This window comes from Melospiza georgiana, chromosome 22 (assembly GCF_028018845.1).
Source record: "Melospiza georgiana isolate bMelGeo1 chromosome 22, bMelGeo1.pri, whole genome shotgun sequence".
NCBI lineage: Eukaryota > Metazoa > Chordata > Aves > Passeriformes > Passerellidae > Melospiza > Melospiza georgiana.
Genome location: NC_080451.1, coordinates 5,176,048 through 5,198,756, shown reverse-complemented (window position 1 = coordinate 5,198,756; position 22,709 = coordinate 5,176,048). Strand labels below are relative to the sequence as shown.

At 52.1% G+C, this 22,709-nt stretch overlaps 3 protein-coding genes across 3 annotated transcripts in view; 1 reads left to right on the top strand and 2 right to left on the bottom strand.

Moving 5' to 3' along the window:
- Window positions 1-230: 230 nt before the first annotated feature.
- On the bottom strand, window positions 231-5,200 carry AKR7A2 (aldo-keto reductase family 7 member A2). Its single transcript, XM_058039550.1, has 7 exons — window positions 4,984-5,200; window positions 3,971-4,158; window positions 3,368-3,472; window positions 2,755-2,851; window positions 2,564-2,663; window positions 2,115-2,244; window positions 231-713 (listed from the first exon to the last, which is right to left on the bottom strand). The coding sequence occupies exons 1-7, from the start codon at window positions 5,189-5,191 to the stop codon at window positions 552-554; spliced, it is 990 nt and encodes a 329-aa protein (XP_057895533.1). The 5' UTR covers window positions 5,192-5,200; the 3' UTR covers window positions 231-551.
- Window positions 5,201-6,083: 883 nt separating this feature from the next.
- Window positions 6,084-12,683, top strand: SLC66A1 (solute carrier family 66 member 1). Its single transcript, XM_058039548.1, has 7 exons — window positions 6,084-6,253; window positions 7,364-7,493; window positions 8,497-8,584; window positions 9,647-9,795; window positions 10,577-10,669; window positions 11,042-11,227; window positions 12,113-12,683. The coding sequence occupies exons 1-7, from the start codon at window positions 6,084-6,086 to the stop codon at window positions 12,209-12,211; spliced, it is 915 nt and encodes a 304-aa protein (XP_057895531.1). The 3' UTR covers window positions 12,212-12,683.
- Window positions 12,684-14,639: 1,956 nt separating this feature from the next.
- Window positions 14,640-22,709, bottom strand: part of CAPZB (capping actin protein of muscle Z-line subunit beta) — a 64,708-nt gene continuing 56,638 nt past the window's right edge. The window contains exons 7-9 of the mRNA XM_058039547.1: window positions 20,551-20,616; window positions 18,559-18,635; window positions 14,640-15,524 (exon numbers count right to left, since the gene is read on the bottom strand). Of these exons, the coding sequence (XP_057895530.1) occupies window positions 15,437-15,524; window positions 18,559-18,635; window positions 20,551-20,616 (231 nt within the window). The 3' untranslated portion in view covers window positions 14,640-15,436. The remainder of the gene's footprint in view (window positions 15,525-18,558; window positions 18,636-20,550; window positions 20,617-22,709) is intronic.

The following is a 22,709-nucleotide window of genomic DNA, read 5'->3' as shown; positions in this document are numbered from 1 at the left end:
GAGATTTGTTATTCTGAGACAGAAGATCCTTAGCTCAACCCTTGGAATTTTGCCTTATCCCTGGCAGTGTCCAAGGCCAGGCTGGATGGGCTTGGAGCACCCTGAGATAGTGGAAGGTGTGGGGGTGGAACAAGATGGGATTTAAGGACTCTCCAACCCAAACCATCCTGATACTCTGTGATTCAAAGTCCCCAAGTGCTGCCAAAGAGATGCCACGTTCCAGGCACAGGTCAGACATGGGCTCTGCACTAGAAAGAGATTTTATTCTTCTATTAATTATTTAAGATTTCACATTAAAGCAGAACAGGGGCCTTCCCCTCATTAAGGTGTTCATTTTCCTGATCAGCTGCATCCTGAATCACGGGCTGTGCTGGGGGGGGTGCTGAGTGAGGGGCTGGCAGGGAGGATAAGGCACGGGCGTGGATCCTACAAAGCTTCACTGATTCAGGAAACCCCCAGAGCCCTCCAGCTGTGGGTAGGAGGGCAGGGTGGGCAGGAGCTGTTCTGAGCCTGTGCCAGGTGTGCCAGGTGTGCCAGGTGTGCCACCCTCCCTAGCGGAAGTAGTTGGGGCAGTCGTGGGCACTCAGGTTCCAGGCCTGCTCGAACGCCTGCACCACGGGCGGCAGCAGCGGCCCCTCCTCGCTGTAGTTGAGGTTCTGCTCCAGCTGCTCCATGTTGGACATGCCAATGATCACTGCATCTCCAAGAGAACCCTGGGAACACATGTGTTGTGGTGTGCTGTAATGTCCCATTTTGGCCTTCCAGGTCATTTCCCCAAGTGTGCCTATGCCTCTCTCCCTTCCCCCTTGCCCCCATGCTGAGTGAGTCCTGTCAATCAGGCTGAACATTCCAGCAAGGCTCGTGTGGTTGGTCAAGTTCAAAGGATGCCCCTATGCCCAGAGGTCATTGGCCTGTCTGGGTGTCATCTTCCCCTGAGACCCTGCCCCTCTCACCTGGTTGGTGGCTCACCTGTACCTCCCCTCCCCCTGTCCCTGAGCTTAAAAAGGTGATCAGACCATGCAGCCGGGATTCTGTTGGAGCAGTTGCTCACGTTCAGACCTCTGTAACCATGGAATAAACCTCTGGACATTAAACCCTCCAGCAGAATCCTCTCCTTTTTCTCTTCACCATCACCTGAAGCCATTCCTCCTGAGGTAAACGGGGTTCCTAACCAGCCTGGACTTGTTCAGTGCCCAGCTGCAACCACCAGCAAGCCAAGGTATCTCTGGGGTGACACACCACAGCTGCTGCCTTTGGCCCAGCAGCGAGGGTCAGACTGGCCCAGGCACAATCTAACTGGTAATACTGGGAGCCTTTTTTCCAATACACATGGGAAGAAGGGTTGCTGATCCCAAAAGGAAGTTCATGTCCTGAGTACTGTGGGCCAAACAAAGCATTTCTTTCCACTAAAGAACTCCTGAAGAAAGGTACAGCAGGGCCAGGCTGGGGTGGCTGTGCAGCTGGGATTCCTGAGGGACAGTTCTACACACAGAGCAGCATTTGGGGCTGGAGAAAACCTGAGGGACACCTTTGTCCTTGTTGGGCTGGGGCTAGAACTCCTTCTGTCCTTGTGCTGTTGTTCAAAGGCTGAGTAAAGCCCCCAGGTTTCTGCAGAATGCCTTCCCTTTCCACTGGAAACAGCTCAGATTAACCCACTCAGGAACCAGGGGTGGTGTTTTGGAGCTGATCTCACCCATCTCCTTGGGGTGCTCCAGGAATTAAGCAACTGACACCACAAATTCTGCTCACTAGGCCAGGACGTTCCCAAGGCACCCCAAATCCTCAGAAGCTGCCAAATCCTACTTTATGATGGGCTGGAAGAACATTTGGGGAACATCAGGAATTCTAAGCATGAGGTTCCTAGTCCAGTGAAAGGTCAGTCCTCTCCTTGCAGGGAAGCCAGGATCCCAGTAACTGGCACCTAAAATCTTCCACTTAAAGGTTCCAGCTCTGACCACATGGGAAAAGGCAGAGCTGCCTCACTCCTGCTGCCTGCCAGAGTCTGTACAGCAATATTCACTTTGGAATGCCACAATGCCATGGGATTAAAAGACACCTATGCTGAAATTTCTCTGTTTGTGGGTCATGGCAGCAGTGCCCAGCCAAGCTCTCACCTGCAGTTTGGAGTGGTGGTAGAGCCAGCGCAGAGCAGCAGAGGCCAGGCTGGGTGCAGAGGAGCCATAAGCCTCTTTCAGAGCTTTTTCTACCAGTGCAATTCCCTCAAAATTGTGTTTTTTCCAGTACCTGCCAAAAAAAAAAAAAAATCATAGTTACTGCCCTTGGGACCTCTAGTCAGTGGTACATCTATATTCCAATCAAAAGGCTTTCAGGAAGCCTCATACAACTCTTTGTAGCCTCTGAGGACTTCTGCAGTCTCCCTTGGGAGCTGTGAGGAAGCTGAGCCTAAAGCCCACCCTGCAGAGCTCAGTCACACACCACAGCCCCAACCACGTGTGCTGACACAACCCCAAGCTCTGGTCAATTCTGCTTCCTCTCAGCTGACTATCAGAGTGGTTTTGTTTTCATGCAGCCACTCCTGCTGGTCTGTCAGCTCAGGACATACCTGTCCCTGTAGGCCTGAGCCCAGTCATTCCCAAAAAACCTCCCGGTGGGCTGGCGCGTGTCCTTGTCCTCGTACTTGTACTTGCCGGTCAGCAGCCCCCCTGGGAGGGAAGGGAGCAGCAGTTTTGGGGTTGGGCTGGCTCTGCAGAGCCCCCACTCCTCAGAGCTCTGTCCCCAGCCTTGTCCCTGTACCTGCCAGCGGGTTGTAGGCGTAGAAGCGCAGCCCGAAGTGCCTGAGGCAGGGGAACAGCTCGGCCTCCACCTGGCGCGTGGTCGCGTTGTACATTCCCTGCACGGGGTGGGAGAGGCCTCACACAGAGCTCAGGGCACAGCTGCTGCCCCTTCCCACCCCTCCCTGGCAATGCCCATCCCAGAGAGCGTTCTCAGGTCACACAAGGTGATGATTTGCTTGGGAACAGACTCGCTGAAGGACTGTAAATAACTGAAGTTCCATGGCAGGGGAGTCGCTGAGCTGTTTCTGAGCTGTTTCTGAGCAGTGATCTCCCTCAGCTTCCTGAACTTCCTCGCTGAAAGGGTGCTCAGGCCTTGAAGGGGCTGCCCAGGGAGGTGGTGGAGTCCCCATCCCTGGAGGTGTCAAAGGAAGGCCCGGACGTGGCACTCAGAGCTCTGGGTTGGGTGACAAGGTGGGCACTGGGCACAGCTGGGACTGGAGGTTGTTCCCAACCTCAGTGACTCTGTGACTTCCCAGACTAACTGCAGCAGATTCCTTCTGTGTTTCTATCTGGCACACTGGGGCTGGTGCTAGATTTGGGGAGCCCAGACCCAAGCCTCCCTCCTCCCTCACCTGGTACACAGTTGGCATCACCCAGTTGTTGTACTTGCAGATGGTGCAGATTTCTGCCACCTCCCATGAGGCGTAGTTTGACAGGCCAAGCTCTTTAAACTTCCCCTGCAGAGGAATAAAAGGGAATTCACAGCCAGTGTTTCAAAGTTCATCTGGACCCAGACAGCACAAGATGGGTACAGTGAAAAGGACACAAATTTTAGTCCAGAAGGGTTAATTCCTGTCTCCCTTTTCTGACAGACTATGAATTATTAAGACATGACAAAAATATTCCCCATTTTCTGTTCATTTGGAATTCACACCTTCTAGTTTAAATGATATAACCAGATAAATGAAACTCAGGAATTCTTTACCCATTAGCAGCACTAATCTTAACCCAGACTGTTAACAGGGCTGGAAGCAAAGTCCAGATGTTCCAAGAGCTCTTGGGAACAAAGTGCACCACGTGAGCGCACAAAGAACAGTGGCTGCTCAGCTCTGCTCCCCTTCACAGAGCTGCACAAACCCAGAGCTGCAGATGAGCACAACAAGCAGCCCTGGTTTAAAAAAAGCAGTGAGAAGGAGGGAATCAAGGATTGTCCAGCCTTGGACTCTGCACTTCACCTCTTTGTGCAGCTCGTTGCAGGCACGCAGGGTTTCCTCCACCGGGGTGCCGTGGTCAGGAGCGTGGAGGTAGAAGAGCTCCACACTCGTCCTCTGCAGCCTCTCCAGGGACGTGTCCAGCTGGGAGCGCACGCTCTCCGCCTTCAGCGTCTTCCCGTCCCACGGGTTGGCCTTGGTGGCCACTTCCACTGGCAGAGAGAGGAGGAATGAGCAAGGATGTTTCCACCTTGAGGAGGGGAGTGGGGATAAGTGACATAAGTGTTTGAGGTGTTTCAGGGAAGGAGCCTTTGCTCAGGAATCCCATCAGGGGATTCTTCTCTGAAAGGGGCTCTTCTCTGCAGGGACTGAGGGTCTGCCCCAGGCAGGGAAGATCTGCTCCTCAAGGTTTTGGGATTCTGCACTAGCACAGGGGTCCCTTTCCCTCAGGCATGGAATCAGCAGGGAAAACTCTTGTCCTAAGGGGATGGGCCTGGGGCAACTCCATTTTCCTCAAGGAGGGAGTCAGCCAGACAGGGAAGATCCCTGTCCTCAGGGAATGGATTCTGGGGAGGGCCCTTGTCGCTGGGAACGGCCTCAGACTGGCAGGGAAGACCCTTCTCTTTCTCCTTGCCCAGGGAAGCGCCATCTCCTCAGGGAGGGCATAGCCTAACAGGGAAGACCCAGGGAAGTCCCATCTCCTCAGGGAGGGCATAGCCTAACAGGGAAGACCCTGCTCCTCAGGGAACGAGTCCTGGCCAAGCCTCGTCTCCTCAAGGACGGTGTCAGCCTGGCAGAAGAGATGAGCTCCTCGCACGACCCTCCTCAACGGAGCACCCTCTCCTCAGGGCACGGTTCCCAGCAAGTCCCCTCTCCTCAGGGAAATCCCTTCTCCTCAGGAAAGACCCCTCCCCTCACAGATGGAGACCCCTGGCTAAGTCCCTTCTTCTCAAGGACAGTGTCAGCCTGGCACAGCAGCCCCTTCTCCTCAGGGCAGCCCCTCTCCCCCGAGGGCAGCCCGCCGTCCGCCGCCCTACCGGGCTCGGTGCCGCCGGCCAGCAGCGTGCCCAGGATGCGCTCGGACTCTCCGCCCGCGTACATGAAGGCAGTGTCGACGAGGCGGTACCGGCGGCGCAGGAAGGCGCGGAGCAGCTCGGCGCTCGCCTCGGGCCCGGCTCGCCGGCCCATCTCCATCGCGCCCAGCACCACCGCGGGCCGGGCCCCGCCGCCCGCCACCGCCGCCATGGCTGCCCGCGCCGCCCGCACCGCCATCGCGCCTGCGCGGCCCCGCCCCGCCCGGCCCCTCACACGGCGGGGCCGGGACCGGGCTCACCGAGATCGGGAAGAAACAGCAACTTTGGGAAAGGCAGGGCTGGGAAACCGCGGGGAAATGCAGGACTTTGTGAAATGGCTCGCTGATTTCACACTGTGAAAAATTGCCGGTGTGCGGCAAGTTCCTGAGAAAGCGGCCCTGGAGCGGCGGGTTTGGGACAGCGCTAAAGGAGACCCGGCAGGGTTTGAGAGAGCAGCGAAGGAAACTGGGCAGGGTCTGGGACAGCGGCGAAGGAAACCCGGCGGGTGTCTGAGGAGTTGTGGATTCGCAAAGAAAAACAGCCCAAGTTTCAAAGAGAGCGGGTTTTCAAGGAAAAATACAGTTCCGAACTGCGTCGGTGAGGAGGCGAGTGCCGGTGCTGCGAGAACAGGTTGGGTCGATTTCGGCTTCTTTTATTTTTCTCCCCCCACTTTTTTTTCACTTCTCCTTTTCTTCCGCTTTTTTTTTTTTTTTTTCTTTCCCCCTTCCATTGCCTTTTTTCCCTTTCCTTTTCTTTTTTTCTTTCTTTTTTTTTTTTTTCAAATTTTTCCCTTCCTCCCTTCTTTTCCTCCTTTTATTGCCTTCTCTTTCTTCTTTATTTCTTCTTCGTCTTTAATTCCTTCTGTTTCTCCTCTGAGGCCAGACGCTGCCATGCTGGCAGCAAACCCAATAAAGGTGAATTATCCACTAACGATGCATTTTTCCAACATGAGCCAGTAGCCGGAGCATCCCCAGACCTGTCCCTCCCGCAGATCTTAGGTTCCCCATTGTTATTAATTTTTCCCTGTGTTATTCCCTTTTCCCCAGCGTTATCCCGGCAGTTCCATGGCTGCGCGGCGCTGGAGGGGTCTCCCCTCGGGGAATCTCTCCGATTGTCCCAATGGCTCCCGCTGGATCATGGATGTGTTCCATGAGTGTGCCCAGGACAGCCGGGATGTCGCCAGCATCGTCCTGGGGCTGGGCTCCATCGGCTGCTTCATCGCCGCAGCCTTCCCGTGAGTACCGATCCCGAATTTATGGGTGCCGATCCCGAATTTATGGGTGCCGCTCCCGAATCCCTGAGTACCTCTCCCGAATTTCTGGGGACCGCTCTCAAATCCCAGGGTAAGGCTCCCAAATCCCTGAGTATCAGTCCCGAATTTCTGGGGACCGCTCCCGAATTTATGGTTGCCGCTCCAGAACCCTTGGAATACCTCTCCCGAATTTCTGGGGACCGCTCTCAAATCCCTGGGTAAGGCTCCCGAATCCCCCGGGGACCGCTCCCAAATCCCTGAGTATCAGTCCCTAATTTACGGGGAACCGCTCCCAAATCCCTGGGGACCGCTCTCAAATCCCTGAGTATCACTCCCGAATTTCTGGGGACCGCTCTCAAATCCCTGGGTAAGGCTCCCGAATCCCCTGGGTACCGCTCCCGAATCCCCTGGGTACCGCTCCCAAATCCCTGAGTATCACTCCCGAATTTATGGGGACCACTCCCGAATTTATGGGGAATTGCTCCCGAATTTATGGGTATGGCTCCCAAATCCCCGAGTGCCACTCCCAAATCCCCGAGTATCGCCCCCTCATCCCGGGCAGCCCTTCCCGGGGACAGCAGACACCCTCTGGCAAGCACAAGGTGCCAGAATCATCGAATCCCCGCGGCACAAGCAGCGAGGGCTCGGCAGGGTGAGGGGGGCACAGCCCCGGAGCAGCGCAGCCCCAGCGCCCGGCGGTGGCCGCGGTGTTGTCGCCGTGCCCGAATGTGCCACGTCAGGCACGTGCAGGGCCGGCAGGACAGGTCACACTGCAGGAGGAATGTCCTGTCCCCAGGAGCCCTGGGGTACTTGGAATTGCTGACACAGGGGTGGCAGGCAGGCACATGAGGAGTCACGGCTCTTTCGCAACCGGAGGGGAGGATCCTGCAGCTGGGATCATCCTCCTGCTCCTCCCACAGGGCTCTCAGTGAGCGCCGGTGGGGCTCAGGAGTTCTCCCTGGGGCCAGGGGAGCGTGTGGCCTTGCTTTTCATCCCGTGACTGCTTTGGGATGCACAGAATCCTGGGGATGGCTCCCGGGTAGCGCTGAAGGCGCTGAGGTGATGTTTGTTTCCCTGCCCAATGCCCTGCAGGCAGTTCTACCAGGCGTGCCGAACGGGCATCATGGACCAGGCCCTCTCCATCTATTTCCTGCTGGGATGGCTGGGCGGAGACCTCCTCAACCTCATCGGCTCCTTCCTGGCTGATCAGCTGCCCCTGCAGGTACTGGGCTGGCTCTCAATCAGCCCAGCTCCGGGGAGGAGGGACGGGCTGGCAGCTGCTGTATCCAGAGCAGAGCCAAAACTGCCGGGGATGCTCCCTCTGCCCCCTAGAGATGCTGCCCTCTCCCATGCTGGGCTTGCTCCCTTTTCCCCCCGGGTGTGGTCCATTCTCTCCCGGGGATGCTCCCTCCTTCCTCCCTGGGGATGTTCCCTTCTTCCCCTCTTGGTGTTTTCTCTTTTCTCCCGGGGATGCTCCCTCCTTCCCCCATGGGGATGCTCCCTCCTTCCCCTCTTGGTGTTTTCCCTTCTCTCCCTGGGGTTGCTCCCTCCTTCCTTCCCCTGTGGGGATGCTCCCTCCTTCCACCCTGGGGTTGCTCCCTCCTTCTTCCCAGGGATGTTCCCTTTTTCCTCCCTGGGGATGTTCCCTTTTTCCTCCCCGGGGATGCTCCCTCCTTCCCCTCTTGGTGTTTTCCCTTCTCTCCCTGGAGTTGCTCCCTCCTTCCTTCCCCTATGGGGTTGCTCCCTCCTTCTTCCCAGGGATGTTCCCTTTTTCCTCTCTGGGGATGTTCCCTTTTTCCTCCCTGGGGATGTTCCCTTTTTCCTCCCTGGGGATGTTCCCTCCTTCCCCTCTTGGTGTTTTCCATTCTCTCCCAGGGATGCTCTCTCCTTCCCCCATGAGGATGCTCCCTTTTTCCTCCTCCCCGGGGTGTTCCCTCCTTCCTCCCCGGGGATGCTCCCTTTTTCCTCCCTGTGGGGATGCTCCCTTTTCCCCCTCTTGGTGTTTTCCCTTCTCTCCCAGGGATTCTCCCTTCTTCACCCCCGAGTTCCTCCTCCTTTCCCTCCCTCTGGCGTTGCTCCCTCCACCCCAGGACCTCCTTCTCTCACAGGGTTTCTCCCTCCACCCCAGGACCCTCCCCTCTCCCCCAGGAGGGCAGGGAGCAGCCCTGAGGGAGCCCCCCAGCTCCCCGTGGGTGTCCCCAGCCTGTCCCCTCCCCTCCCCACAGGTGTACACGGCCATTTACTACGTGCTGGCAGACCTGGCCATGCTGTCCCTGTACTGCTACTACCGGGTGAAGAACAGGGGCAGAGCCTGTGAGTTGGGGCACAGGGGAGGGCTCTGCTGCCCTGGGCACTGGGAGCAGAGAGGGGGAATTCTCTGGGAGCCTGGGAGATTCCAGGCACAGTCAGCAGATGATGCCTCTTGTTGCTTCTGGGTTGGTGGTTTGTTTTTTTGGGTTTTTTCCCTTGGATAATTTGAGCCCCTAGGAGAGGCAAAGCCAACAAACCCCTACAGGCTGGGCCTGGGGCTTCTGCAGACCCTGCAACCCCCACTGCAAACAACCCCCCCATGAGCCTCAGAGGGTACAGAAACAAATAAATCCCCCACAGTTAGGTGGTGATTCCACCTCAGAGCTGGGAATCACAGAACTCCTGACTCAGGCAGTGCTGGAAGGGAATGGGGGAAGTTTTCCCCACTGTTTCAGGCCAAAACTTGACAGGGAGTTTCCTCTCTGTTCAACTGGAGTGAAAAGGGAACCTGAGCAGTTCTTGCAGGGTTTAAACAGACAGAGAAAATCCCCTTTCCAGCACTGCTGAACTCCAAACAGGCTCCTTGGGACTGGAGTGATTGTTTAACTTAGAAAAGACATGTAAAGTTATTGCCAGTTGGTATTTGACCCATCAGATCCATGGTTTTCTTAAGGTGGGGAGCTTGCTTACTGAATATAATCACTAAAAATTACTGAAAAATAGGAAATTACTACTAATAAATAATCCACAGCAGGGCTCATTTGTTGCTAGGGTTAGGAGTATGAATCCCTGCTCTGGCAGGGATTTGAGAGTGACTTAAGACAGTGAAATTTTCTAGTGGGGATGATTCTATAGAGCCCTAAACCCAAAGATCCCAAGATAGGAGCAGTTTCCTCCCTGATAAGGCACAAATTGGGCACATCCCTGGCAGATAAATCACACCAGCACCCACAGCAGCCACTGCCCCATCCCCTGGTGAGATAAGGGAGAGATCAGAGGTTGCTCAGTCCCTTGGTGAGATAAGGGGGAGCTTGGAGGTTTCTTCACCCCAAGGGGGTCCTGGCAGCCCCAGGGCTGTTGGGGTTGCTGGGCTCTCCCTGGCCAGGCTCTGTTTGCTCTCTGCAGTCCCTGCTCCCATCAATGCAGCCTTTGTGTTCCTCTCCGTGGGGTCCCTGCCCAGCCTCTCCCTCCTGGGCAGTGCCAGCCCCGAGGCTCCAGAGGCTTTCAAAGGGAGATCTCTGCTGTCAGCTCCTGGGGATGAGCTTGGAGCAAAGGTGAGCCAGTTCCTAAACCTGGGAGATGGGAGAGAGGTCTGGGTGGGGATGCCCTGCTGGGTGCTGTGATCCCAAAAATCCACCCTGCACCCCACCATGTGTTTTGGGGTTGGGGGCTGTTCCTGTTTTAGGGCCAAATTGTTCTCCAGGAGACTGACAGAGTCTAGGAAGGTGGCACTGGAAAAGGAACTTTTTCAAAGATTCCTCCAAAATTCAGGAACAGTTTGCTGCAGGATTTCAGACATTTCAGGGCATTTTCACTTCACATTTCAAGCATTCTATGGGCCTGCTCAACAATCAGCAAACCTCACATTTCCCACAGAAATTTCCACATTTCCACACTGCAAACAGCCTTTATCTCAGGTAGCTGCATAGGATAAACAGTCTCCAAAAATGTGGTTCCTGTGTTCTGGAAATTTGTAAGACTTCTCCCCTTTAATTCTTTTTCCAATTATCCACATTTATATAAATTACTGAAAATCAAACAAGCAAGAAAGTGCAGCAAGGTGTAACTCAGTTGGCTGAAACTGAAAGTGGGTTTGCAGGATGGTTCTGCTCTGGCAATAGAAAAGGATCTCCGAGCAAAGCAAATAAAGCCAATTCCCGTTATAACAGACTGCCCTGGCTATTTTCCTGTGGCGCGGTGAAATGTTAATTAGCAGCTGTAATTATCAGGGGCTGTCAGAGGAGGGCAGCGGGGCACACGCGGGGTGGGAGTGGCCGTGCTGTGGCTCTGAGCACGGGGGCTGTCCCTGTCGCTGTCCCCGCCCCTGCCTTGCAGCCTTTCTCCAGGACTGAAATCATCGGATTTACCATCGGCTCCGTCTCCTCCGTGCTCTACCTGTGCTCCCGAGTGCCCCAGATCTGCACCAACGTGAGTGCCCAGCCTGGGGCTCCTCACCTGGCACTCCCTGGGGGCTGGGGACTCTCCTTTCTCCCTGGGGGAAGTTCTCCTTTCTCCTCTCTGCTCCCAGGTCCCAGGCCCCATCTCTGACCATTCCATAAGGGACCACTTCTCTGTATTTATTTTCCTCCCCTCCCTTTAACCTAGCAATATTTTGAGGGTGGGGCTTTCATTTTGTCTCATTTACAAGCCAAAGGGGAACTAAAAGACTCCCAGCACTGAGTCACCACTTCCCTTTTTACTGCTGGGGATGAGCATGATTAATAGCATGATTAAATTAATAGTTGTAGAGAGATTTAGGAGAGCTGCACCCAAGCTCCTCTCCTCTCCCTCTTTTCCCAGTACAAGAGGAAGTCCACCAGTGGGGTCTCCTACTCCCTCTTTGCCCTGGTGATGCTGGGCAATTCCCTGTATGGGCTCAGTGTGCTCCTGAAGAACCCAGAGCCAGGCCAGGGCCAAGGTGATTACATCCTGCACCACCTGCCCTGGCTGGTGGGCAGCCTGGGTGTGCTGGCCCTGGATGTGGTTGTATCCTTTCCCCTGAGCTGGATCCATCCTGCAGGGCCTGCAGGGAGTGGGATTTAGGGCTGGGCAGGAGGGAGGGTGCTGCTGCTCCCTGGGGATCTGTGCTGCTGCTCCTCAGGGATCTGTGCTACTGCTCCCTCAGGGATGTGTGCTGCTGCTCCCTCAGGGATGTGTGCTGCTGCTCCCTGGGGATGTGTGCTGCTGCTCCTCAGGGATGTGTGCTGCTGCTCCCTCAGGGATGTGTGCTGCTGCTCCTTAGGGATCTGTGCTGCTGCTCCTCAGGGATCTGTGCTGCTGCTCCCTCAGGGATGTGTGCTGCTGCTCCTCAGGGATGTGTGCTGCTGCTCCCTGGGGATGTGTGCTGCTGCTCCTTAGGGATCTGTGCTGCTGCTCCTCAGGGATCTGTGCTGCTGCTCCCTCAGGGATGTGTGCTGCTGCTCCTCAGGGATGTGTGCTGCTGCTCCCTCAGGGATGTGTGCTGCTGCTCCCTCAGGGATGTGTGCTGCTGCTCCCTCAGGGATGTGTGCTGCTGCTCCTTAGGGATCTGTGCTGCTGCTCCATCAGGGATGTGTGCTGCTGCTCCCTGGGGAATCTGTGCTGCTGCTCCCTCAGGGATGTGTGCTGCTGCTCCATCAGGGATGTGTGCTGCTGCTCCCTGGGGATCTGTGCTGCTGCTCCCTCAGGGATGTGTGCTGCTGCTCCCTGGGGATCTGTGCTGCTGCTCCCTCAGGGATGTGTGCTGCTCTTCTGGCTGGGAAATGCTCAGCCCCTGCTTTGCACTGAGCTCCCTGTGCTGCTCCCACCTCTCCTGGCACAATCTCGGGCTGCTGACCCCCAGAGCATCCCCAGCTGCCCCTGTGAGTGTGCAGAGCCTTGACCTCTCCCCAGATCTCCTTCCAGTTCCTGGCCTACAGGAAAGGACGGCCTGGCAGCCTCGAGGAGAGGGGGGCTCTCCTGGGGGAGCCAGAGGAGAGCCCTGAGAGCTGACAGAGGGACCTGCCCTGCACGGAGAGGAGGAGGAGGATGCACATGAGGAAGGCACGTGCCTTAGGGCTGGCCAGACCAGCCCCTCCATCCTGGTGGCTCCTGGCAGAAGAGGCCCTGAGCCTGTGGGTGACACGTTGTGCTGCCAAGGTGGTGGCAGAGGATGCTGCTGGGACACCTGGTGCCTCTGATACCAATGATGCTTTCAGGATAAAAGGGAATTTTTGGATACCTCAGCTGCTCTTTGCTGCTCCAGTGCCCCACAGCTGAGCCTGGGCACTGCTGTGTCTGCCAGGGCTGATCTGGAGCTTCCTTGGTGCTGGAAAACGTGGGGAGGGGACAGAGTGACTGACCTGCCACAGACACAGCCCTGTGGCCTCACAGCTGCCCCCCCAGCTCCTTCTGGAGACACACGGGGCTGGATCCAGTGGGGAAGGAGCAGCAGAACCAAAGTGCTCAGTCCACACCTGTTTTAATTGGCACGGCTCACCCATCTATAAAACACATCTTTCCCCACCTGCCTGCCTTGGTTTCATTTTGCTGCTTTGCTTGGCAGCTCCTGCCTCTTTCCTAATGAGTCTCACAGTCCCATTCTCTGACTTGTCATTTTTTGCCTCACCCATGTTTTAATTGCATGGATTCCTTGGGGAAGTTGCTCCATTGCTGTTCCCCAGCAGAAGAGCAGAGCTGCTCCCTCTGCTTTTCAGTTCCTGCCCTCTATCCTTGATGAATTTATCAACCTGACAAATTTATCCTCAGTCTGATGAGTTTATCCTCATTCTGATGAATTTATCCTCAACCTGTTGAGTTTATCCCTGGCACTGATGGGTTTATCTGCCACACTGATGGGTTTATCCCCTCTGGGGGCCCTGAGCTCAGCCAGTGCTCCCTCCTCGAGCAGGGAAGGTCAGGAATCAGGGCTGGGCTGGGCTGGCAGCAGCTGTGGGCCCAGCAGGAGAGAGTGGAGCTGTAGCCAGGCTCCCTCCCTTGGGCTGAGCTCCTCTGCTGGGGATGAGCAGCTCAGTCTGCCTGGGAAAATGAGGAAAAGCAACCAAAGCTTGGAGACCCTTCAGGAAAGCAATCACAGCTTGGCCTTGTGAAAACCAGAACTTTCCTTTTCCTGCAGTTCCTATCAGCTCTTCCTTTTGCTTCCCTTCCCCTCTCCAGTTCCCCTCCTGATACCCAGCATTGTGTCCCTTTTGGCTTTATCATTAATTTATGATTCCTCAGCCAGTCCATGCCATTTGTCCTTCCCAAGGAAGTTGCTCTGCTTTGTCCTCACACTGAGGACACCAATCCCTGGATCTCACATTAAATGGGATTCCAGCTGCTCAGTTCCCCCCAGGCTGCAGCTGCAGGTTCATGGAAACACAAACTGGGCAGTTCTTGGGGCTGACCCAGCTGTCTTCAGAAAGGAAATGTTTTTTACACTCTCTCTGAGCCCTTTGAAACAAGTGAGTGACTTTTTACTGGGTTAATTCACAGCTCCTGGGGATGAGCTTGGAGCAAAGGTGAGCCAGTTCCTAAACCTGGGAGATGGGAGAGAGGTCTGGGTGGGGATGCCCTGCTGGGTGCTGTGATCCCAAAAATCCACCCTGCACCCCACCATGTGTTTTGGGGTCAGGGGCTGTTCCTGTTTTAGGGCCAAATTGTTCTCCAGGAGACTGACAGAGTCTAGGAAGGTGGCACTGGAAAGAGAACTTTTCCAAGATTTCTCCAAAATTCAGGAACAGTTTGCTGCAGGATTTCAGGGCATTTTCACTTCACATTTCAAGCACTTCTATGGGCCTGCTCAAGAGTCAGCAAACGTCACAAATCCCACATCTCTGTTTGCAAACAGCCTTTATCTCAGGTAGCTGCATAGGAAGGACAACAAAATGTGGTTCCTGTGTTGAGGAAATTTGTAGGACCTCTCCCCTTGAATTCTTCTTCCAGTTATCCACATTTATATAAATTACTGAAAATCAAACAAGCAAGAAAGTGCAGCAAGGTAACTCAGTTGGCTGAAACTGAAAGTGGGTTTGCAGGATGGTTTTGCTCTGGCAATAGAAAAGAATTCACAATTCTGCCCCTCCAGATTCACAGGCACAGGGGCTGCTCACCTCATCCTGAAGCAGCAGCATTTCCTGTCCTGTAGAACAATTCAGATCCTGTTTTAATCCAAACCATGAGCAAATCCCTCATCTCTGCCACTCACAACACTGAATAATTATCACATATTGGCTTTTCTTAAAGCTGGACAAAGAACCTCTGCCATAAGGAAGAATTTGTTTATATATACATTTTATATATATAAATATAAACATCATATGGAAGGGGACATCACACCCCCTTCCACACAAACATTTCTGGAGTGAGACCAAAAACCAAACCCCAAGTAACCCTGCAAGGAAGGAAATTGAAACAAGGAGGACACGATCACACAAACATCTTTCTGGGATTTTTTTTTGTTGTTTTTATTGTTTTAGTCTTTTTTTTTTCCTTTTATTTTTTTCCATTTTTTAGTATGGAGGCTCAAGTATCAGATGTAGATTCAATTTAAGCTTTACAAAAAAAAACAAAAAATCAAAACAAAAACCCCTTTTGCATTCCATAAAAATTGACAGAAAAGCGCCTTGGAACCAGGCTATAGAAGAGCAGAACTTTCAGCAGGTCTCGAAATCACCATCTCCTGCACATCTGGGTTACTCAGTATTGTACAACCCCCAGAACACCCTCTCTTCCCTCCCTCCCTCCCTCCAGCCAGCCCCTGTGCCCAGCCCCCAAACATCCGTGGAATAGATTATTTTTCTTTTTTTTTTTCGGTTTTTTTTTTTTTGTTTTTCCAGTTCTTCCTCTTTCACACACCACAGTATTTAATAAATTTTTGTTTTACATTTTTTACACCAATGTAACAAAAGGCAGGAGGGGGTGAGGGAGGAAAAGACATACGATGATCTGTGGTGATGCATATAAATGGGGGAGGGTGGGAAAGGGGGGAGGAGGAAAAAAAAATAATACATGGACTTCTACAGGAACATAGCCTAAGGTCTTAATAGTAAAATGTGGTGCAAAGTAGGCGTCAGAGACTGAAAAAGTTTGTACAGCTTTATTCATGGGGAGAGGATGGCGCTGCATGGAGAGTATTGGATGCAAATCGTGACGTGACCAACAGAAAAGGGCGGGGATGATTCTCTAGGAAAGGAATCTAACGAGTGCATGGCATGGCTGGTTAGCACTGACAGGACTTTAACTTTGCTGCTTCCTCTTCAAAGCCTCCACCAGGTCGTTTTTAAGAGCTTCTTGTTTTGATTTGTCTGCAAAAGTCTGCACAGACCTGTGGGGAGGAAGGAAAGGGGGTCAGAGGCAGGGAAGGGCTGGGAGCAGAACGGGAGGCAGGAGGAAGGAGAAGCCCCTGAGCCAGGCTCAGCTGTGCCTGCTGGAGGCCAGGAAGCAGAAATGACCACTCTGAGAACACAAAGCCAAACTCACTCTGGCAAGGAAGGCACCCAAGGCTGCCCCAGCAGCTCCGCTCAGCCCCGGCTGCCACAGGAGAGTCCCAAGGTTTCTGTCACAGACTGCAGAGCCCAGCACCCCAGAGAGCCAGGGGGGCCAGAGCTCCTGCTCCTGCTGCCCCCAGGGCCAGAGAGAACCCAGCCCCACCCAGAGAAGGGCCAGGCTGGGGAGCTCTGACCCTTCTGGTCACCCAGGGTCACCCCAGAACCCACACCAGCCTCTGCACCGCTGGAAATGGCAGCTGGAGGTTCTGCTCTCAAATCTGCCTTTCTTTGTACCTTCCCTAAGGAATGAGTGATCAAAGCAGCTGAAGAAGAACAGAGACACTGTCACAGGGTTATTGCAGGGATTCCCTTTGCCTGAAGTACAGAGGAACAGCTCCACCTGTCAGGAATCACCTGGGATCGCTGCCCTGGGAGATGCCTGGGGAGGAACCTCTGATTTCAATAAGACAATGAGAAATTCCCACTTTTAAAAAGGCCCCTCTTAAATAAATTGATAGAATGGGTTCTATCCAGGACCAAACTTTTCCAGAGTGGCTACCACAGAGAAGTGGTAGGATGCAGTTGGGTGGAATTTCTCCCCACTTAAATCACATTTCACAGCCTTTACAGCACCTGGGAGAGTGGAAGAGCTCCCTGTCCATGGCAGGGGGTTGGAACTGGATGAGCTTTAAGGGCCCTTCCAACCCAAACCAGTCTGGGATTCTGTCATTCAGAGCAACCTCATTTTCCCTGGTTGCTGTCTCCTGTAAACAAGGCTGCTCTTTGTGGTGGTGATTTTCCAACCATTTTTGTAACAGCATTTCCATTCTCTTGTCTCTGGACACTTCTGCTGCTTTAATAAAAACATATACATTTATATTTGCATTTGTCACAGGCTGAAGAAGTAGTTCTTGGCCACCATCAACAAATAGTGAGTTTCCCCCTTTGTCAGATGAAAGAACATCTGTAACTGGTTAGGAAGGGGAGTGGAAGGTTAAGGAGGCTCAGGTTAGTCACTGCCCTGACACTCAGAGCTCCAGAGCAACGAGCACAGCACCAGATCCCTCTGGAGGCCGTGCAAGGGGAGGCTGCCCATGGCTGAGTGAGCCTGAGCAGGACTGAGCTCCAAGGCAGCTCAAACCCCAGCGGGCTCACGGGGAAGGTGTGTGGGTGAGCACACCTTTACTCTGAACTCATGGCAAGAACCAGAATCTTTTTATTTCCAAACTGTGACACTCCCAGGATTTCACTCTGCAGGGAGCACACTGGGATTACAGGGAATTTCTTCATGGAAGTGGAGAACCAGAGGTGTAAAAACTGCTGGTGCCCAAGGGGGCAGAGTCCTGGGAATGCTGGATGGAATCAGCCCAATCCCACAGCACTCCACATGCTCCTTTCCTGCTCCCAAGCCAGAGTGCAAAGTGGGAAATCCTGCCCCAGTTCCGAGCGTGAGGATTCCATGAGGGAGGAGAAAACACTGAAAACAGAAGCCAGCACTGAGGCAGCCCCAGGAGGATTCCATGAGGGAGGAGAAAACACTGAAAACAGAACCCAGCACTGAGGCAGCCCCAGGAGGCTGGGCTGGCTGCTCCCTGTGGGATTAGGGGTTAGTTCTTCCCGTTACCATGCAGGGGCTGGGCTGGTGAGTCCTGGTTTAGTGCTGGCTCACACCTCACAGGCAGCAGGGGTACCTGGATTGGTTTAGTTATCAGGCTGGATGTAGATCTGGCGCTGGGTCAACACTTGAGAAAGTTCCCTCTGCAACTGCTTATACTTTTGGTTGTCAGGAATAGCATCGATAGATCTACAGAGAGCAGTGGGAAACCAGGGAGCAAACAGGGAAAAGAACAGTCAGAAGAACTTGGTAACACAGAGCTGGGGCCTGGGAAGCTCCAGGGAGGAGAAGGGGACACACACACAGGAGAGAAGGAGCAGGGACAGGCTGGAGGGGCTCTGGGGGGCTCCTGCACACAGGGCCAGGACTCTGAGGGATGGGGACACAGCAGAGATCCAACCACAGCAGCTCAAGGCAACATTCACAAGAGAAAGGTCCTATTACAGATTCCCTCTGGTGTAATTAAAGCTTCCTTTAATTATTAATTATTAATTCCTAAACCCTGCTCAGCACAAAGGAAACTGAGGCTGGTCTGACCTGGGCTTGGGGCAGAACCCAGAACCCTCCCACAGGTCCTGCTCTGCCCATACAGCAGCACCAATATTGAATTAACACCATTTTTTCTCTCTTCTTCCACATCTCAGTGTGTGAGGGAAGAGCAGAGCATTTATTTGTGCCCTTTGGTTATTGTACATTACCACACTGTGCTGGGAGGTCTCTCTGTACTTTAAAATGAAGTGATTTGGCATCACAGTGATTTCCTCTGTGAGCACAAGAATTACCAGCTTGGGATTTCCATGTCCAACTCCTGTCCAGGAATGAGCAGGGGCTGAACAGCACAGCACAGTTTCCCCACAGAAAGGCACAGGGAATTTAATCTCTTCTCATACACTGTATTTTGGCCAGTGGTGTTGAGAGAACAACAGAATTTAAAACAAACTCTAAATACCACAAACCACTCGTGTCATGACTTAATTCTGGGACTATTTTTAAGGACAGTAGAAAAAGAAGACAGAATTTAAGGACTGTGAAGATTAAAACCAATGAAAAATAATCCAGAAATACAAGTGTTAGTTGGGCTGTTTGGCTCCTGGTGAGGAAACAAGGGATTAAAACATTGCTTCAGATTTCTGCAACAGAGGAGTTCCCTGAACTCCACACAACAAAAACTGTCCCACAGCACAGGGAGGGGAAAACCAAGGCTGGGGTGGCACTGCAGGGATGCAAAGGGTCCCCACCCACTGCAGGTCCCTTACCTCAGCCCATTCACGATGTCCTTTGTCTTTCCAAAATAAATCTCATTCAGTGTACTTCTGATTTTGTTTTCCATGTCCTGGAAAAGAAAACAGCACAGCAGCTCTTCAGTGCCCTCAGTCTGCAGGGCTGCTGCAGCACCAGGGCCACTCTGAGCCCAGAGCCCTGGCCCAGCCCCTGCTCCCATCCCAGCACTGGGGCTTTGGCACTGCCACATTTTCTGGAAAAATCCCTTTGCCAGGATTTCTTCTCCTGGGAAGCTGAGGAGCCTCAGAGAAAAAAGGAAAACAATATTATCTGATTGCTCCTCCTGTGTTTTGCTGCTTTGGAATGTGGTTTGGAGATTGTTTATCCAACAGGTGCTTGTTTGATTGGTTTCATGTGAATTGTTTTGACTTAATGACCAATCACCATCAGCTGTATCAGGACTGGAGCATCACAAGTTTTAATTATCATTCTTTGTAACCTTCTGTCTGTGTCCTTTCTCTATTCTGTAGTATAGTTTGAGTATAGCATAATATATAATATAATATGATATAATATAATATGCTATAATATGACATAATATAATATAATATGATATGATATAATATAATATGATATGATATAATATATGATAGGATATATGATATAATATAATATGATATAATATAATATGATATAATATAATATGATATGATATAATGATATAATATAGTATAGTATAATATAATATAATATAATATAATATAATATAATATAATATAATATAATGTGATATAATATGATATATAATGATATGATATAATATAATATATCACAATATATCACAATATATCACATTACATCACATAATGTAATATATTATAATATAATATAATATAATATAATATAATATAATATAATATAATATAATATAATATAATATAATATAATATAATATAATATAATATAATATAATATAATATAATATAATATAATATAATATAATATAATGTGATATAATATGATATATAATGATATGATATAATATAATATATCACAATATATCACAAGATATCACATTACATCACATAATGTAATATATTATCATATAATATATTATAATCATATATAATATAATAATGAATTAGCCTTCTAAGAACACGGGGTCAGATTTCTCAACTCCTCCTTGGTGCTGGGGGCCCAGCAAACCCCTCAGGGCTGTGCTCCTGCTCTCCCCAGCCATGGGAGCTCTGTGCACCACCAGAGGGCAGCTTCTCCCCAGCTCTGCACTCAGGGAAATGCACCAGCCCAGCCTGGCCTGGCCCTGCCAGGATAACCAAGAGCCCAGAGCTCTGTGCTCAGGGTGGCTTGGAATCCTTGACTTGCTCTTTACAGCTGCCCCACAGAGCTCTGAGAGACATCTTGCAACAAAGCAGCTTTTTTTTTTTCATTGCTTTCACTCAAGCAAACAATTTTTAAAAAGGGATTAAAAAATAAGCAGCTGCCTTTCTTTAATTTCCCAGTTCCCTAAAAATGCATCAGAGTTGAGAATTTCCTCCTTTCTTGGCCATAACAATGAAGGAAATCTGGAACACCCTCGGTCAGGATGGTGCAGTGAAACACAAAGTGGTGCTGCACCCTCTGAGCAGCTGCCACAAAACCCAACAGCAAACCCAATTCCAGGGGCTTTCATAAGCACTTGATACACACTGGACTGTCAGCCCAAGGGACAGTGCTGTAGCAACCTGTTAGAAATAATAATTCCCCCCAGAAGTGGCTGCAAAAGCAAATCTGAGGGCAGGAAGTTGTTCACTGGTGCTCAGGAAGGGAACACCCATTCTCTCACCACTGCGGGGCTGAGCAGGGCACAAGGGGCAGCTTTGGGGTGGCTTTGTACCCACAGACAGCTGGGGGGGGATGGAAGGAGCAGCACTGAGCCACCACACACCCAGCAACAACAGGAATCAGTAAGTTATTAGTAACAAAATTCAAGGAATGGGAGCAGCTGTGGGCAGAGAAGCTGCACTCACCTCTACCAAGCGGCCGATGTTGGCTATGTGTGGGGAGGAGTCACTCACAGTCTCATCCTTCTCCATCTGCAAAGGAAAGCACAGATCCATCCATCACAGGGAGCTGGGGCAGGGGGAATCACCACCTCCCCCGTGTGCACACACAGCACAAGGGGCTGAGAAACTCCCCCACAGGCACAGGCTGGCAGGGGAGATGTGGGGAATAACAAACCAGGAATGGGAAGAGTCCCTGCTGCAGAGAGGGCCACGAGAGCCACCCCCTCCCCACCACAGAACAGCCAAGTGTCCTTTGCAGGGGAAATTCAGAGCTGGGACAACTCAGGAGTGCAGAGACAGCATAGCCCCAGTGCAGGACTCCTGAGGCAGCTGAGATCTCCCAGCCCAGCAGCAGCACTGGGAGCTGCAGCATCCCCTTGATTCCATCTGACTGTGCCTGATGGAGCCCCCAGCCCTGCCCTGCCATGGCCTGTGTGCTCTGGGTGCACCACTTCTGGGTTTCCCTGGCTCTGCACTGAAGGCACTTGGGTCAGTAATTCATGTTCACACTCAGGTGTTTATTATAATTTCTGATCAGTGAAACAGTCTCAGTACTGTGAGTTCAGCAGCTTTTCATTAGAAGGCACAAAATGGCCAGCAATCTCTTGGTACAAGGGCTTTTAAGACTAAACTGTCCAATTAAGAACTGACACCTGGATTATTTTCCCTTTTAACCCAATAACTGATCCCACAGAGCTGCAATGGGGACTTTTCTGCCCAATTACAAAATCCCACCCAAATCCATGAGGAAGAAGGAAGAAGAAGCATGAAGAAGAAACCCAGGACAGCACCCTGTGCCCTCCATCTTGCTGCCATCCACAACACACTAAAAACCCCAAACCCTCAATTTCTCACCCAGTGATACACATACACTATTCTCTATAATCTATTTCACACTTTTGTGGATTCCAGTCTATCTTGAAGTCTGGGAAACTTTCTCCATGAATGAGGGTCACAGTCAGTGCTGCCCTGGGGGTCAGGGCACAGACACAGAATTATTCCCTGTGGTGCCCTGGGTTTCCTCAGTGTGCTCAGCAAAGTCCATCCTGCCCAGCTCCTGTGGCCAGGACACAGGCAAGTGCTGAACTGTGAACATCAGGAACCTCAGCAGGATCTGCTGAGACAGCAAGAAAACAACACTGGGAGACAAATGCAGTGGGAAGAACACTCTTCAAAGGGTTTCACTAATCCCACTGAATTCTCTCATCCATCTGCTCCTATCCCTCCCTCAGGGCACAGTTTAAAACCTGGGCCAGCCACAGGTTTGTTCTAATAAGCCAAGGCTGGAACAGGCTTGGGGAAGCGTGGAATTTAACTGGACCCCTGAAGGCAAAGGACAACCTGGGAGAGAGAGGGGGAGAAGGAGCAGCAGGACGTTTCATTTTGCCTTCAGACTGTTCCATGGAATGGAGACACTGCCTGGAGAAGGGTCCAGCAGCACTGCAGGACAGTGCAGACCTGACCCACACAAACACATCCATGGGGAGCTGGAACCTTCAGCAAAGTGCCCCAGTCTGGGGCAGAGGGGCAGGCACTGCCACGGGCTCCCTGCCTGCCTCCTCACACCTGGACAGGCCCAGCTCTGCTTAAGGAGCAGAATCTGAAAATAGATTTTTTTTTTTAATAAAAAAACCCCGTATATTATTACATCTCCATAAAAACTGCTGCCAGAAGGAAAACATTTTTATGTGCTCTGGAAGGCCAGATGTTACAAGAGGCTGTTTAATGGAGTGCAGAGTCAGGATCAGCCATGTCCTACAAACAGTTGGGGTTTGTTGAGTTGTTGGGGCTTTTAAAGGTTCCTTCCTGTGGCTGGCACTGCTCAGGCAGCAGCAGAATTTCTGCTGCTTAAATAAAGCTGGGCTTGCTCTGAGGGGAAATTCTCTCTGCAGGCTGAGTTCAGGAGCTGCTCATCCTCCCAGGAACATCAGCTCATCCTCATCCTCCCAGGAACATCAGCTCATCCTCCCTCTGGCACTGCCCACTTCCAAACCCAGAGGGAGCCCAGGGGGAGCCCAGTCCCAGTCCCAGCTCAGTCCCAGTTTCAGCCCTATCCCAGCTCAGTCCCAGCTCAATCCCAGTCTCAGCCCAGTCCCAGCCCCAGCTCTGTCCCAGCTCAGTCC